This window comes from Pimephales promelas, chromosome 15 (assembly GCF_988280905.1).
Source record: "Pimephales promelas chromosome 15, fPimPro1.hap1.1, whole genome shotgun sequence".
In the NCBI taxonomy this organism is placed as follows: Eukaryota; Metazoa; Chordata; class Actinopteri; order Cypriniformes; family Leuciscidae; genus Pimephales; species Pimephales promelas.
In genome coordinates this window covers 24,952,408-24,968,281 of record NC_142783.1, presented here as the reverse complement: position 1 = coordinate 24,968,281, position 15,874 = coordinate 24,952,408, and the positions used below count along the sequence as shown (strand labels likewise).

Below are 15,874 nucleotides of genomic sequence, written 5' to 3'. Positions count from 1 at the left end.
TGAGCTTGACTTTGAATGTGCTCAGCCATTTAAAAAACAAAAAAAGTGCTTTTGTTTGTACGAAGTTTTCATTTTTGTGTCCAAAGGCTCACGTAAGCCACAGCACACATTTTTTTATCAGTCGCTCATTGCATGCTAAATATTTACTTATCATTAAGTGATTGAACCTTAATTCACACAGCCTAAGCACCTTATGCTCGCCTGCGTTCACTCGCACTCTAATGAATGTATGCAAATCCATCATAAATCTGAAGATTAGCTAAATCATTTTGCGGTGCTTGAAAAAACAAAGTGTGAGCTAAAAGGGTGCTCATGTTTTTTTGCGCCGGGCCTACACCAGATTTAGCGGGGCAGTGGTGTTCCCTCCCTTTCCTTTTCGTGGCACGGCAAAGATGGAGATGACGGAAAAGGAATTGTTTTAGCTGACAGGCCAAGGTTAAGTGCGGACAACGAAATAGAGGGACATCCCCAGCCAAGAGGTCAGGGTGCCAAAGTTCACTGCTCTTTAAACGAAATATCATGAAAAATGGAGCGCTGCAGGGATGGGACGTGATGGCAGAGCTATTTTGGAAAAATTGTTGAGCTGTTTATTTGCAAGTCATTGGAGCTGAAGTAATGCACCCTGGGAATTGCCACCAAATGCAGCTCTGCAACATCTGCTGTCCCTAAGTGAGTTAGAGCACGTCAGACATCTTTATGTCACTGCAGAGATGTGATGGATGCGGCCCCTAGAAAATGTTGCATCAAAATCTGCTGCGCCGTTTTGGCCGTTAAGTGAAATTACTATTTAAATTAATGGCGCTGTCACAGTTTATCTGTGCAAAGAATGAACGCTGATTAGGGTATTAAACAATTAGCAATTTATCATACTGGGGGTTGATGGTAATTATAGTAGTGATGGTTTACCCAAGGAAATAAACCAGGAGTCACTTCCTGCTAGACGAATATTAAACTACTTTTTGGGGGAAATTCTATTTTCTTCCCTCTGCCATGATACTTACTGCTAATCATTCTGCATGAAAACATCTTGGTCCTTATTCCAGTAGATGCTCTAAAAATACAACTTTGTATTAATGCAAGTGCTCTTATGCTCACCAAGGCTGCATTTATTTGATGAAAAATACAGTAAAAAACATTTTTGTGAATTTTTATCACAGATAACAGAAAAAGAAAGTTAAAAAAAACAGTATTTATTTGAAATGGAAATAATTTGTAACGAAAATATCTTGACTGCCCATTTTGATTAATTTGATGCATCCTTGCTGAATAAAAATATTACTTTTTTTAAACAAATAAAACATACTTACCCTTAACTTTTGAGCGGTAGTGTAATGCAGTAAGTATTTTCACAGCTGTGTTTGCAGGGCCGGTACGTGTGTGTTGAGTCAGGCCTTTGAGAACACCGTGATGCTTTTAGAGGTAATAGGAGAGGATGCAGATGTGGATGCTGAGCACTGATGGCTGATGGGAGGAGACAGTGGCCACGTTGCCAGATGAAGCTGATTCCCCGTGCAGCACGGCCGTCTGCATCTTTACATGTCAGCTGCACATGCAGCTCTTTGACGTCGCCTGGAAACGTCCAATGAGCTGTAATGGCCGCGTGTTGGATGCTATACTCGTGGTTCAAAAAATGTGCTGACTGCAGTCATGTTTAGTCAATGTCCGATTATAAATACCCAGGATTAATTGTTAACCCCGGAAAAATGATGAGCAGTGTTTGGATTTGAATAAACCAGGGCTAACTATTTCAAGCGAGAAAAGCCCTAATTTGTATCAACATGTTTCATGTATATACATTTGTTTTACATACAATAGGATTTAGCTGCTGTGGAGAGCACTACATCAACGCATCTACTTCCTGGTGCTGCACTGGTCCCAGCGGCGAGTCTAAAGTCCACGTGGTGAACAGGACGGCGTCGCTGAAGTGCTGCTGGTCAGAGGTGATTGATCAGGAGGAGGAGTGTTGTAATGGAGTGGGCTTCAATCCGCTCACATCTGTGTGTGCTGACAGAGCCCCGGCCAGCATCCTTATTCCGGTAATTAACACTTTCACTCAGAGTGACATATTCACTGTATGTTGTTTCAGCAATAGTTCTTCAGGATGAAGACTTAGTGGAGACTTTGCCTTCAAGCTGTTCTGTAGTGTCACACCAGTTTCTCAAACTCAGATTAAGGCAATGCTTTGCCAAAATTTACCAAAACAGATTATGGAGAGACCTTTGACTAAATGTCTGGTCCATACTGCAGCTAAGAACCGCCCACTTTGACCATTTTGATTGATAAACCGTTTTTATGTCAGGTATAGGGGCAGGTTTATCTGAAATCATTGATGTCACTATAATAAAGTAAAATATATTCAAATCAGCCCTTGTGAAAAGGAAGTACTCTTTAGCATGTTTTTTGTTATGGAAGCTCAGTTTCTTATGGAAATATGCTAAAGTGTGTACTGAATGTAACGTTTTGGACACTTAATTGTATGTTAATTGTTAATGAAAATGTATTGTAGTTTGAATTTATATGTAATGCAGTTAGTTTAACTTTGGATTTTTTTTTTTTTTTTGACCCACTTAAGTAAGTCTTTATATGCAATTTCATAATTCTGCTGTCTTTTAAACGTGGTTGTGAATTGCTTAATGTACTGACAAGCATTTGTGGTAAAGTAAAATATACTTTAATATCATATAAAATGTGTGTGTGTGTGTATATATATATATATATATATATATGCATGCATTTTAATGTATTCAGAATTATACATTTCTAATGATGTAGTTGCAATTTGTGTACAAAACTTTAAATTTAATTTAAGGTTTAATGGGAACAGAAAATAGAAGTAAATTGCATGAAGTATTTTAAACCTGAATTTCTGACCATCAAAATATTACTTATAATTTAACAGAAAAAAAAAATGCAGCTCTGTTCATGGATATCTGGGTTAACTTTCTAAAAAAGTGTTTCAAACCAAATTATAATAACACTTATAACACCATAATATTCAGTCCCTGGTAAACACAACTGTGATTATACTTTGATTTTGATTTGATTATACTAGCATATGGCCAGCCAATCAAACTAGAGCTGCCTGATCGAGAGAGAAATTTTCTGTTCATTTTCAATGTCGATCAGACTATCAGCAAACAGAGAGGAAAACTATGAAAACACTGTGTATATATATATATATATATATATATATATAGAAGCGGATAGATTTAGCGCTGAATTTGCTGTTCAAGAGCTTCACTCGATAGGTGTTTTAGTAAAGTAGTTGAGTTTTAAACTCAGACTGCCATGGTCTAAAGTGGAGGTTGGAAAAATGAGGCACAGAGCAGTGATGTATCTGCTCCTCTCCTCAGGAAGTAGGCACTCACAGTCACACTTCATTAATCAGATTTGCTCGCTGTAACACAAGCTCATCGTGCACCCAGCTTGAGCTCTTGAGGAAAAGAAAGAGACCAAGAAAAGAAAACTGGGATGGCGGTCATTAACTTGTAATTATGTCATTAAGGGGCATCCATGCTATTTATTGAGACAGAGGACTCCATACACACCCGCTGGCAGGGGTACTTTGACACACAACAGTTGTCTGATGACTGTTGTCACTAATGAGAGTGTGTGTGCGTATGTGTCCTTTAGGAGAAATGTCACCCCAGTACCGTGTGTCCTGCGTCGGCGGTCGCGGGAGCTTTCTGCGGCTTGTGTGATTTTGACCCGGCGCAGTCCATTTGTACATGGGTACCAGGCGAGCCGTTCCCCGCCCATATTCCATCTCCCTCTGCTGCTGTCGCCATCCCAACAGAAGCTCCTCCCACTGCCGCCCACAGCCAGCTCTGCCCATCCTCAGAGGAGCTGATATACAGTGGAGTAGCAAACCGATACAGTTTCACAGGTAAACAGATCAACAATGTTTGTTAATTTACCCTCAATAATTATTTTTTTAATGATTTTTATTTTTTTTAAAAATGAAAGTGTTGTTATTGTAAAAATTATAATAGTATGTACTGTAAATAATACTAAAATTACACTGACCTGGAATAATGGAATAACTGTTTCATAATTTTTAGTCATATTTTTCCCTGATCATACATCGTCTGTAAAAAATAAAATTGACTACAAATTAAGTAAAGGAATGCGTAGATAAATAAAATAATACACAAAAATAAGTCAATTATACTATATGTGAATGCATACCCCTTCTGTAAAAAAAAATATAAATATATATATATATATAGTACACAGTGAGATAAATAAGTATTTGAACACCATGCTATTTTGCAAGTTCTCCCACTTAGAAATCATGGAGGGGTCTGAAATTGTCATCGTAGGTGCATGTCCACTGTGAGAGACGTAATCTAAAAAAAAAAAATCCAGAAATCACAATGTATGATTTTTTTAACAATTTATTTGTGTGATACAGCTGCAAATAAGTATTTGAACACCTGAGAAAATCAATATTAGTATTTGGTATTTGGTAGTATTATATTACAACCGGTTAATGGTAATTTCAACGTTTGAACCAGATTTAGTTTTCAGTTTTGTTTGTTCCTGTATTTGTTTGTTTATTTGAACCAGTTCAGAGCCCTGGAAGCAGGGTCATCATCAAGAGGAAGGGGCGAAAGGGGTCCATTCTATGGTACAGCCTTATTTGGGGAGAGAAAGCCAACTAAACAAGACATAGTATATGCCCAACATCTTTTATGTAAAGACATCAAACTGAATGGCACACACACACAAGAAGGAAAGTGTCAGTCATTTTGAGGATGTTCCTCACTCTGTAAACATCTGCACATTTCACATGTTCACAAGAACAGATGCTTAAGTGTGTATTAATTGTTGTGAGTCATCAATCTCACCTGCAATTTCGAAGTCATCATTAAAACTTTAAGATAGGTGTTTAGAGCGCCCCCTTGACAGTCTTATTAATGTTTTTAGAGGGAGTGCTGGCCCCTCGTTCTGGCTCAACCTCATCTCTGGTGTTATTTATTTGGTTAGTTACGTCTGTTTAATCAAGACTAATGCAGGAGTTGAGGGGGCTGGCTGGCACGAGGAGAGTGATTCTAGTCAGCGCTGTGCCACCATCTGGGCAGAAGCGTATAAACCTGTCGTGGCCCTGCACTCCTCCAGATGTTTCTCACGCCCCCATACCCGCACCCCGGAGAAAGATGACACTGAGTGCTCTCGGACAAATGCTGCCCGAGAGTTGATTTGCCAACCACACAAATACGAACGATTCCGCTTCCTCCTGACTTTGTGTAGCAAACACCCTTGAGGCCTTGGGGTTTAGTGTATTTTAACGTCATCATTAAATAAAAATTCACCCTGTTCAAATCTAACAACATGTCTCTGGTCTTGTTGTACATTATTATGTTATTTCAGTAGAAAAAAAGTTTGTTTTACACATACAAACTTTATTTTTCGACAGCACCAATCTCTCTTTTTTCAACCCCTCCTATAATATCCACTTTGCTCCATTCTAGTTTGAAACACCCACTTTTTACAATCCATTCAATTCGCCCCACATTTTTTTAATTGAATCAATTATCATTATCAATCGTCATCAATCATTAAATTATTAAAAATCAATTATTTCATGTTTTCAACTCAAATTTAAATGAACCTTTTTCATTAATTCTAACTATTATTATTACTACTACTATTATTATATTCAGTTTTTATTTTCAAAAGAAAATAAATTGGTATTGCTTAATGTGCAATCAAATTTAATTTTACAAATTATATAAAATGACATGTCGTTTGCTCATATACATACAGTATGTCGATATATATATATATATATATATATATATATATATATATATATATATATATATATATATTTACTGTATATATATATATACTGTATATAATATATATATACTGCATATATATATATATATATACTGTATATATACTATATATACTATCCTATATACTATATATACCTATATATATATATATATATATATATATATACAGTATATACTGTATATATAAAGTAGTATTTAAATAAGTTTGCTTGGTTAACTTTAATTTGTAGTGAGACTGTGTCTTGTCCTCTGAGAAGGGTATTTTGTCATCCTGTCCCTCATAGAAGTGCCTGATGAAACCCTTCTTGGAGATTTACACCCATGACTCCCCAAACACACGTATACAACAAACTGCTGTATTTCTTATAACAAAAAGCATTACCGGCGTAAACAGTGTCCCTGGCTGCTCATTAAACTTTAGTCTTGTTTTAGGGTGAAGACTGAGACACTTTAGAGACTCTCTTGTGATGCTGTCAAGAACAAGGTTTCAGGGGAAATCGTATTTGAATAGGAAATCGGAATAGGTGTGTTTGTGTGACTGTGTTCTCTTGTGTTATTTCAGACACTGAACTGGACCCTTACACCAGTTATGAGTATAGAATTGGTGCTTGGAACAGCTTTGGCCGTGGGTTCAGTCCCTCCTCTCGTGTCACTACTGAAGAAGACGTTCCCTGGGATCTGCCTCCTCCTCACTGGAGCCATGTGGGCCTGCGTGATGACATCATCCAGCTTGAATGGTCAGCCCCAAACAAACCCAATGGTAATTATTTTGAAAAGGTGGTATTGACTTTTATTACTTTCCATTTCTTCTATAGCTGAGTGAAACCAATCCAGTGACCTTTAAAGGATTATTAGGAACACCAAACTAATGCTGTGTTTGACCCTCTTTCGCCTTCAGAACTTCCTTAATTCTACGTGGGATTAATTCAACAAGGTGCTGAAAGCATTCTTTAGAAATGTTGGCTCATATTGATAGGATAGCATCTTGCAGTTGATGGAGATTTGTGGGATGCGCATCCAGGGCACGACGCTCCCTTTCCACCACATCCCAAAGATGCTCTGTTTGGTTGAGATCTGGTGACTATGGGGGCCACTATTTGAAATGATTCAAGCTTTGTGACATGGTGCATAATCCTGCTGAAAGTAGCCATCAGAGGATGGGTACATGGTGGCTATAAAGGGAGGGACATGGTCAGAAACAATGCTCAGGTTAGCCGTGGCATTAAATCGATGCTCAATTGACACTAAGGGGCTAAGTGTGCCAAGACAACATCCCCCACACCATTACACCACCACCACCAGTCTGCACAGTGGTAACAAGGCATGATGGATCCATGTTCTCATTCTGTTTACGCCAAATTCTGACTCTACCATCTGAATGTCTCAACAGAAATCGAGACTCATCAGACCAGGCAACATTTTTCCAGTCTTCAACTGTCCAATTTTGATGAGCTCTTGCAAATTGTAGCCTCTTTTTCTTATTTGTAGTGGAGATGAGTGGTACCCGGTGGGGTCTTCTGCTGTTGTAGCCCATCTGCCTCAAGGTTGTGCGTGTTGTGGCTTCACAAATACTTTGCTGCATACCTCGGTTGTAACGAGTGGTTATTTCAGTCAAATTTGCTCTTCTATCAGCTTGAATCAGTCGGCTCATTCTCCTCTAGCATCAACAAGGCATTTTCGCCCACAGGACTGTAGCATACTGAATGTTTTTCTCTTTTCACACCATTCTTTGTAAACCCTAGAAATGGTTGTGCAAGAAAATCGCAGTAACTGAGCAGACTGTGAAATACTTAGACCGGACCGTCTGGCACCAACAACCATGCCACGCTCAATTTCTTAAATCACCTTTCTTTCCCATTCTGACATTCAGTTTGGAGTTCAGGAGATTGTCTTTACCTGGACCACTCTCCTAAATGCATTGAAGCAACTGCCATGTGATGGGTTGATTAGATTATTGCACTAATGAGAAATTGAACCGGTGTTCCTAATAATCCTTTAGGTGAGTGTGTGTGTGTGTGTAATGGAGGCTAGCTAGTAGTCGTTCCTCTGATCTCTATAGGTGCTCTAGCGACAGATTTTAGGGGCTGCAGTTTTTAGCTTCCTTGTTAGAGTGCCTCACTCTCACGCTGGAGACCCGGGTTTGAGCCCTGCACATCGCGGGATGAGTATATATCTCTTTTTTTACAATATATTGTTTTATTACAAGATAAAAGATTTGGGGTCTTGAATGGCCTATGCAAAGATTTGGGGTCCAATCTGGTGTCCCAATTTTTATAATAATGTCAATTTTATTTACAATATACTGTAGTATAAATGGTAAAACTTTACTATAAGGTTAATTTATTAAACATTATTTAATGTATTAACTAACATGAACTAACCATGAGCAATACATTTGTTACTGTTTTTGTTAATCTTTGTTAACGTTAGTTAATACAAATCCAGCTGTTCATTGTTTGTTCATGTTAGTTCACAGTGTATTAACTAATGTTAAGAAGATTTCAATAAAGTATTAGTAAATGTTGAAATTAACAAAGATTAACAAATGCTGTAGAAGTATTGTTCATTCTTAGTTAATGTTAACTAATGTAGTTGACTAATAAACCTTATTGTAAAGTGTTACCGTATAAATATTACTTTATAAATATCATTAGTGAATTATTTGCTAAGAATTGTGTTAATTACTACTAATAATTATTAATTTAGTAATGACACATAAATCTTCTCATAGTTTGCACACAAAAGCCAGTGACTAATTTCACAGTGATTTCAAAATCAGTTTGTTTATATCTGTATATATAGTGGAAAAGCAACAGTTTTAGACTATTTAAGAAATATTATTTCTTAATAAGTGTGATTCCTTGCAGCTTGGAAATGTATAATAACTTACTAAAATGCAGATTGCATAGTTCATAGTCAGCAACGATACGTAGAGACTGGAATCCTCTTAGAAATTTAATATCTTTATAGTTAAATTTAAAAAAAAATAATAATCCTATAAAGTTTGATTTCTTTTTTCCTTTGAATCAGTGCACATAATTTTTTTTTTTTGCCAGATGCCACAGTTAGTAATGCAGTTTCTTGCTCTCATGGTAATATTGTCATATGTTTATTCAGTAGAAGGTTTGGTTATGTAAATGATTAATCACGGAGTGAATCAGTTTGGGTAATCCACGCCTGAAGTCGTGACTCTCAGAAGATTTACTCACATTTCCCCCAACAATCTGGATGTCAGGCTTTTTCTTCAGGCTGTAATGATATGACTCAGACAGAGTGGAACTAGCTGATTGTTTTATCATCTCTCCTCTGAAGACCTGACTGTTATTAAGTGTAATCTGCATAGCTCGGCAGAATAATTTATGAAGAACAAAATTCACATGCGCATAAACACTAAGTGAGAATAACAAGCTTCATTTTAGGGAACTTCTGTGCCACTTAATATGTAAAGAAACATGCTGATTGCTCATTAGGACTTCACTCTGTGTGCTAATCAAACGACTTGCCACCCAATCTGTTGTGATTTTGAAAGTTAGTTCAACGGTTTTACTACTGCACTGAGTGGAATTAATGTTGAAGCCATTTTTTTGACCCTGCGTGTTTTTATGTACTCTGATAGGTGAGATAAGTCACTATGTGATCCTGCGTGATGGCCAGGAGCGCTACCGTGGCACCGATCATAGCTTCACAGATGCGGGAGGAATCCGACCTTTTCGAGAGTACATGTACCAGCTCAGAGCCTGCACTGCTGCCGGCTGTACAGACAGCTCAAAAGTGAGTCTATTTCTCATCTACCTCTCATCTTATAGGCAGAAAATCATACAACATAACAGTGTAGTGTGTAATTACATTGCCATTAGTGGTACCAAATGGGATTGCAACAATGACCATTTCTAAACGGGTTTCCCCAACACAACCAGCCATTGGTTGGCAAAAAACACAGTCCTGCCCCAAACTAGCGCTATCAATTGAGATAATGTCGCTGTGTCCGGGTCAGTTGGGGTGCTCTGACTGGACACAGCAACATTTATTTAATAATGTAATATTGATTCAGCGTTTGTTTTACAAATCGATGTTTTGATATGTTTAAAGAGACACTTTTTGGGGAAAGAACTGTAAAAAAAAGGTGTATATATTGTCCGTCATCTTTACAGTCTTACCCGCAAATATTTACAGTACAAGCATTGAGCTGAACAGCTTCAAAACACTTGTAAAGTATTGCAGGAGTCGTACTACCCCTTTCATGTCCATGTTTTGTCGCTAGTGCCGAGTAAACAGGATATTTTTAATGGCAAGCTAATGGAAGAAGAGCAACAGCTGACTTCCTGCCATAATTGCTGTCTCCTTGTAATAGCTGTCAGCGGCTCAGCTGATGAAAAAGCAAATTAACCTGTCTATCTTCTCTTCTTATGTCTAATTTAGGATCCGATTATCAATAATCGCACAGATCCGCTAGAGGCCAAGTAAAAAGAACCTCCCAGATCAGCGTTAGGTCCATTTTCCTTTGCAGACACCCAGAGGTCTTGCCCAGCACACCAATTGGCCACCAATGATCCACTTCTTCTTTCTTCTTCCCCCTCGCACGATCGTTTTTAAGTGGAGCTGGATTAACTTGTACACCTGCAAGCATTGCCCAAACAGTTGCAATTATTGTCCGACCCAATACAAGGGGAGCAATTACCACGGGGCACCCTGTTGTCGTTCAGCGGGACCCTGCTTAGCCAGCTCTGTCGGTGGGAATGAGGAACCTGATTTAATCTTTGTGGACACTCTGCAGGCTCACAAGCACATCAGGCCAGCGCCGGGCCAGACTACACGTGGCCGGGAAAAAAAACACCTTAACCACCTCTCACGGCCCTTTCCTAATAGTCTGCCACTCTTAAAGACAAGAGTTGAAACCACTAGTGACATTCTATTAGAGCAGGATATCCAAGCCTCCATTAGGGCAAATTGCTCTGTAATTCTTTTTGTTGTGTGTCCAGGTTGTGGCAGTTACTGTCCAGGGGGAGCCAGAGGGAATCGCCGCTCCAGTGGTGAGCGCGCTGTGGCCTGGGGCACTAAAGATCAGCTGGGTGGCTCCAGCCAAACCGAATGGTATCATCCGGGAGTACCACATCAATCAGAGCGGTGTTGGAGTGATTCACATAGAAACAGACGGGGAGATGGCTTACAATGTCACAGGTATCATATATACACTACCTTTCAAGAGTTTTATTCACATAGGGACACATTCAAATGAAGGTGGCAGTAAAGAGTTACAAAATATTTACAACAATTTCAAATAAATGCAAATGTATGATGGTTTCCACCAAAAATATTAAATATCACAAGTGATCAATTTTCCACATATTATTATAATAATAATAATAATGATCAGTATTGTATTTTAATAAGTTTTGAAGGATCATGTGACACTGAAGACTGGCTGCTGAAAATTCAGCTTTGCCACCACAGGAATAAATTACATTTTTAAATATATTAAAATAGAAAACAGTACTTAGAAATTATGTAATAATATCTCACAGTATTACTTCCCTTGGTGACCATAAGAGGCTTCTTTAAACAGTTTTTTAAACTGTTAAATATTATAAATAATATTAAATATTATAAATAATATTAATTAGTTTTTATATATACAGTAGTTGTTGCTATATATTGGAGTGATCTGTAGTTAAAATTAAAATATATATATTCTAATATTATTATATTATTATTTTACTTTTTTTTTTAAGTACTTTTTTAGGACCCACATTTTTATGAGGTGAATCATGTAAATGTCTGCATTTTGTTTCCCAGATGCCTGTTTTCTAAGACTTATTATTATACCATATAAGTACAGTCCACAAAGCTTTTTTTTTTTTTTACTTAGCGGATTAAGTAACCCTGATATATTTTACACTGTAAAAAAGATTAATTTATATAACAACTAACAACCTAACAACTACTGTGTTGTTGCTATATATTGGAATGCTCTGTAGTTAAAATTATATATATATATTCTTATATTATTATTTTACTTTTTTAAGTTTTTTTTTTAGGACCCACATTTTTATGAGGTGAATCATATAAATCTCTGCATTTTGTTTCCCAGATGCCTGTTTTCTAAGACTTATTATTAAACCATATAAGTACAGTCCACAAAGCTTTTTTACTTAGCAGATTAAGTAGTAGCAGATTAACAATGAAGCAAAGTTTGTGTCTAATACCTATAAACTCTTTAACTGTTTTACTTTAACATAAGCAAAGTACTAAATGAGAGAGAGGAATAAAGAGGAAAGTCAGAGGGCGAGTGATGAATCAGTTTAGCAGCAGAGAGCAGCCGCCCCCTACACGCTGCCCCATGCTGGCCCTGACAGCAGCAGCAGCGAGAGTAAGAGAGCGAGAATCCGCCGTGTCTCCTCCACGTGCCCTGCCTTTATTTATGCATGCTGTTTCTGGAAGCAATCTAATGACTGAATTTACACCTGATTCCCGCAATGAGCAGCCGTCCTGCCCATCACTCCTGAGGCCTCCGCTGATTTGTGGGGCTTCTTTTATCTGCCTGGGAGAGGAGCAGTGTTCCTGGCCCTGAGCCATCCGTCACCACCGCAAGGGTACGCACAAGGCACACTCCCACTTTAAGTGCCGCCCGACTCTGCACAGCCCAGCGCATGGCAATGGACAGCTGCACAACAGCCAGCACACGCAGAGAGGGCTTTAGATTAAGTGTTCACAAATATACTTCCTTCCAAGGAAGATTTACAATTTCCTCTGAACTGTATTTGTTTGTTTTTTTACCAAATTATTACATTTTCTTTTACATTGTTGTGGCCATTGTCTTAATGCAGCCATACACTGTAAAAGATTTATCACAACATTTTTTTCTGTTGTCAAATCAACTTAAATAATTTATTTAGTTGAGAACTTATTATTTTGAGTTTCTGGTGATTAAATTAATCTCCATTGTATTTACTCACTTTTTCCAGTTCAATCAACTTAAAATTTTAAGGCAACCAGGTTACTTACTTTTTTAAGTTAAACCAACAACAGTGTAATGAAATGCTTTTCTCAGCTAATATTGATACACGTAACTGCTAGTAATGTAATTATTATAATGGGTAAATAATGTATTTAAATGCAGTAGATTCAGTTAATCAAGTTTAATCAAGTACAATAGTAGTAGCAAAATTATTTATTTGTTTGTTGTCTAGACTGGAATATATTTTTTTGTTTCTGCTATTTGCTCCTATTCGGATAGCACATATGCGCTGTAAGTGTCGGTCTCTACGGACCAATGTGAAACGCATAATTCATGCAGAGAGGAAAAAGAGAGAATGTTTCTCGCTCCAGCCTGTCGACACTATCACTGACATGATTATCAAACCTGAGTCGGGCACATCGTTTTGAGGAGCATCTGATCTCTTTCCAGTCAGGATTAATCTGAATGAATCGCATGCAGGGAGCCGCTCCTCTGAGAGATGGCTGACTCTGAGAATGCTAACATCCCATAACGCCGGAGAGAATGACATCCTCACTTCCCGCGTTTGAGCCTACGGACGTCCAGGAGAAAATCAGGCTCGTTTATTTAAATATATTATTAGGAAAAATTGTTTTGAGACTGTTGACTGCAGTCTGTGTAGCTTAAACACCTCATAGGCAGATCTCACTAAAAAAAGCAAATGTTTAAACAGCAGGTTTCCTGTGTTCAGCTGATCTACTTGAGGAATCTCCTGGCGTGTAGTTCTCAGCTTTCCTCTCCGAACACAAGCTCAGACCTCCCTCCCTGCTTTCAGCAGCGCTCAGCCACAGGCTGTCTGTCTGAGACACTGGGAGGAAGCACCACATTTTTGTAAATAAGCTTGAAATCAGCAGGGACCTTCAAATGGTCGGAGCTCAACTGCAACTTGCTGTCGACCAAAGATATTTCAGCTAGTTGCGGCGGTAAGGGGCTTTCCGAGTTCTTTCTGTTCCTCTGAAGGCCCTGAAGTTGGCAGCGTCGGAAGGCACCAAACAAATCATCCAGTCCTGGATCCTGGGGTGAGTGGGGAGGGAGGGGGATCTGATGGCAGATTTGGCCGGCTGGCAGTGTGGCGTGTTTAAGACTTGGCTGGGGGTGATGGCAGGCAAAGGCGGTCTCGCTGGCTGGGATGTGAGGCAGCGGTGATGGCGTTCAGTCGCTGGCAGAGGCTGCGAAATGCCTTTGCTCGGGGTTTCCTTTGTGGAGAGGCTCTAAAGCCGCGTTGAGACTTTCATGTCCCCCTGCGCAGAGCGGTAAATCCTACCAGTGTTTTGTGCCGTGCGCCGGCTCGGGCAGCCTGAGCGTCTGTGCTCCAGCGCCGACTGCTGCTGGGAAGCACCTCCGTGCTCCTTAAAACCTCCAAACTTCCTGCCTTCCCTCACTTGACATGATTAAACACACACCAAAGTGCTCAAGCCTCCTGCTTGCTTTCTTTGTGGCAACAAAGCCGCCACTTTAAACACCACATTAGAGTCACTGGATTATAGATTTAGCTTTTTTGTTTTTTCTCTTTGGTACCTATGAAACTATTAAGACTAAAACTTAGATTTAGAAGCTTTAGGGCTTACAATTTTATACAAAAATAAAGATTATTTATTGGTATCTGGTTCCATGAAGAAATTTTAATTTCTAAGAAATTTTAATAATAAGAAATTGTTCTTAAAATCCTCTTCACACTAAGGAAAGAAAATATTCTTTTAAAAACTGATCGCTAAAAGGTTCTTTGGGGAACCTCCAAAAAAAAAAAAAATTCTATGGAATTGCTGAAAAACCCCACTTTGGATTGAAACCAATATGTGTTACCTATATATGCCTATATTTAAGAGTGTATGTGAGTGAAATTTGAAGTGTGATGCATGGGATTGAAAGATATCGTGTTCAAACATTTCTTTGTAGCTACAGGAGCTGTGCACACGTTCACACACACTGTGAGAGCCGGCCCTTTCATATGACAGCACTCCTAGTGACAAAGACAGTTCCTGTCCCCTTTGTTATTGTAATGAATGAAGACCAAATAAATGAAAGGCATCAATAATTAAAGCATTATTAGTTTTGACTGTGATTTCAACACATTGGGAAAAATCCAGTGAGTGAGAAAAAGGTTTATAAAAGCTTTTTTTTGTACCTTTTATAATGTTTTAGATCATATAATTAAGATTATAGTCTACACCTCAAATTCCGTTTATTTTTATAGGTTAGAAGAAGGTGATTTATTTATTTCACTTTTTTTGCACAATGGAAAATAGCAGTGTGAAATGTGCTAGTGTATAACCAAGTGTAATGTTGTATGATTATTTAAATAGCATAAAAATTCTGAAATTTATATATTTTTTTAAATAAAAAACATAAATGCCACTCTTCAAAATGTGTTTTTTAGTGTGCATGCCAAATTATTTCTCCAAATTTGAGTTAAAAAAATCTACATGCCTATGTGACAAAACTCTTATTATTGTATAGTCACTTCATCATTGCAAATTAGCTTCTGTTAGAGTAAATTAAGTATAAAATCCCCAAAGAATCTAAAATATGTATAGCTTTTCATTAACTGATGTGAATTATTGCTCTCAATTATATCAATTATGTTGCAGCATGCGTTTAATTGGACATTTGTAAACGAATTAATAATTTATTAATATACAGTACTAGCATTTTAATTCTGTTTCTAAAACTAATTCTATTAGTTTTAGAATTCTAATTCTATTCTATTCATCGAATGTTTTCATAAAATGTAATGCTCTAAAAAAAATATTCTAAACGTATCAGCTTGTAACATACTTTATATTTCCAAGATACACAATTAAAAACCGAAAGACTTCATGTCATTCGTTCACAAGGAACAATCTTATGCAATGTAAAGTCACTGGTTAGTTTTAGCCAGCTCCACATTCTCAAACCCCTTCACCTGGCGTATCAGTCTTCCGTGTGCAGCTGCTTTATCAGGGTTCAGAGAGGTCTGCCCATGTCCTGATAGAAGAGAAGAACCTTTGCCTCCTAAATTATGCGTGAGCGGGAGGAAACTGATCCCATAAAAGGCATCAGGGGTAGTCTCCTAGCTTGGCTGACACGTAGAGCCCAC

General features: G+C 38.0%; 1 protein-coding gene across 4 annotated transcripts in view; it reads left to right on the top strand.

The window, feature by feature from the left end:
- ush2a (Usher syndrome 2A (autosomal recessive, mild)) overlaps positions 1-15,874 on the top strand; it is a 198,181-nt gene that overhangs the window by 143,504 nt on the left and 38,803 nt on the right. For all 4 annotated transcript variants that reach the window (XM_089120408.1, XM_039669219.2, XM_089120410.1 and 1 more), the window contains 5 exons: positions 1,816-2,036; positions 3,634-3,886; positions 6,367-6,564; positions 9,421-9,575; positions 10,784-10,982. In XM_089120408.1, the coding sequence (XP_088976534.1) occupies positions 1,816-2,036; positions 3,634-3,886; positions 6,367-6,564; positions 9,421-9,575; positions 10,784-10,982 (1,026 nt within the window). The remainder of the gene's footprint in view (positions 1-1,815; positions 2,037-3,633; positions 3,887-6,366; positions 6,565-9,420; positions 9,576-10,783; positions 10,983-15,874) is intronic.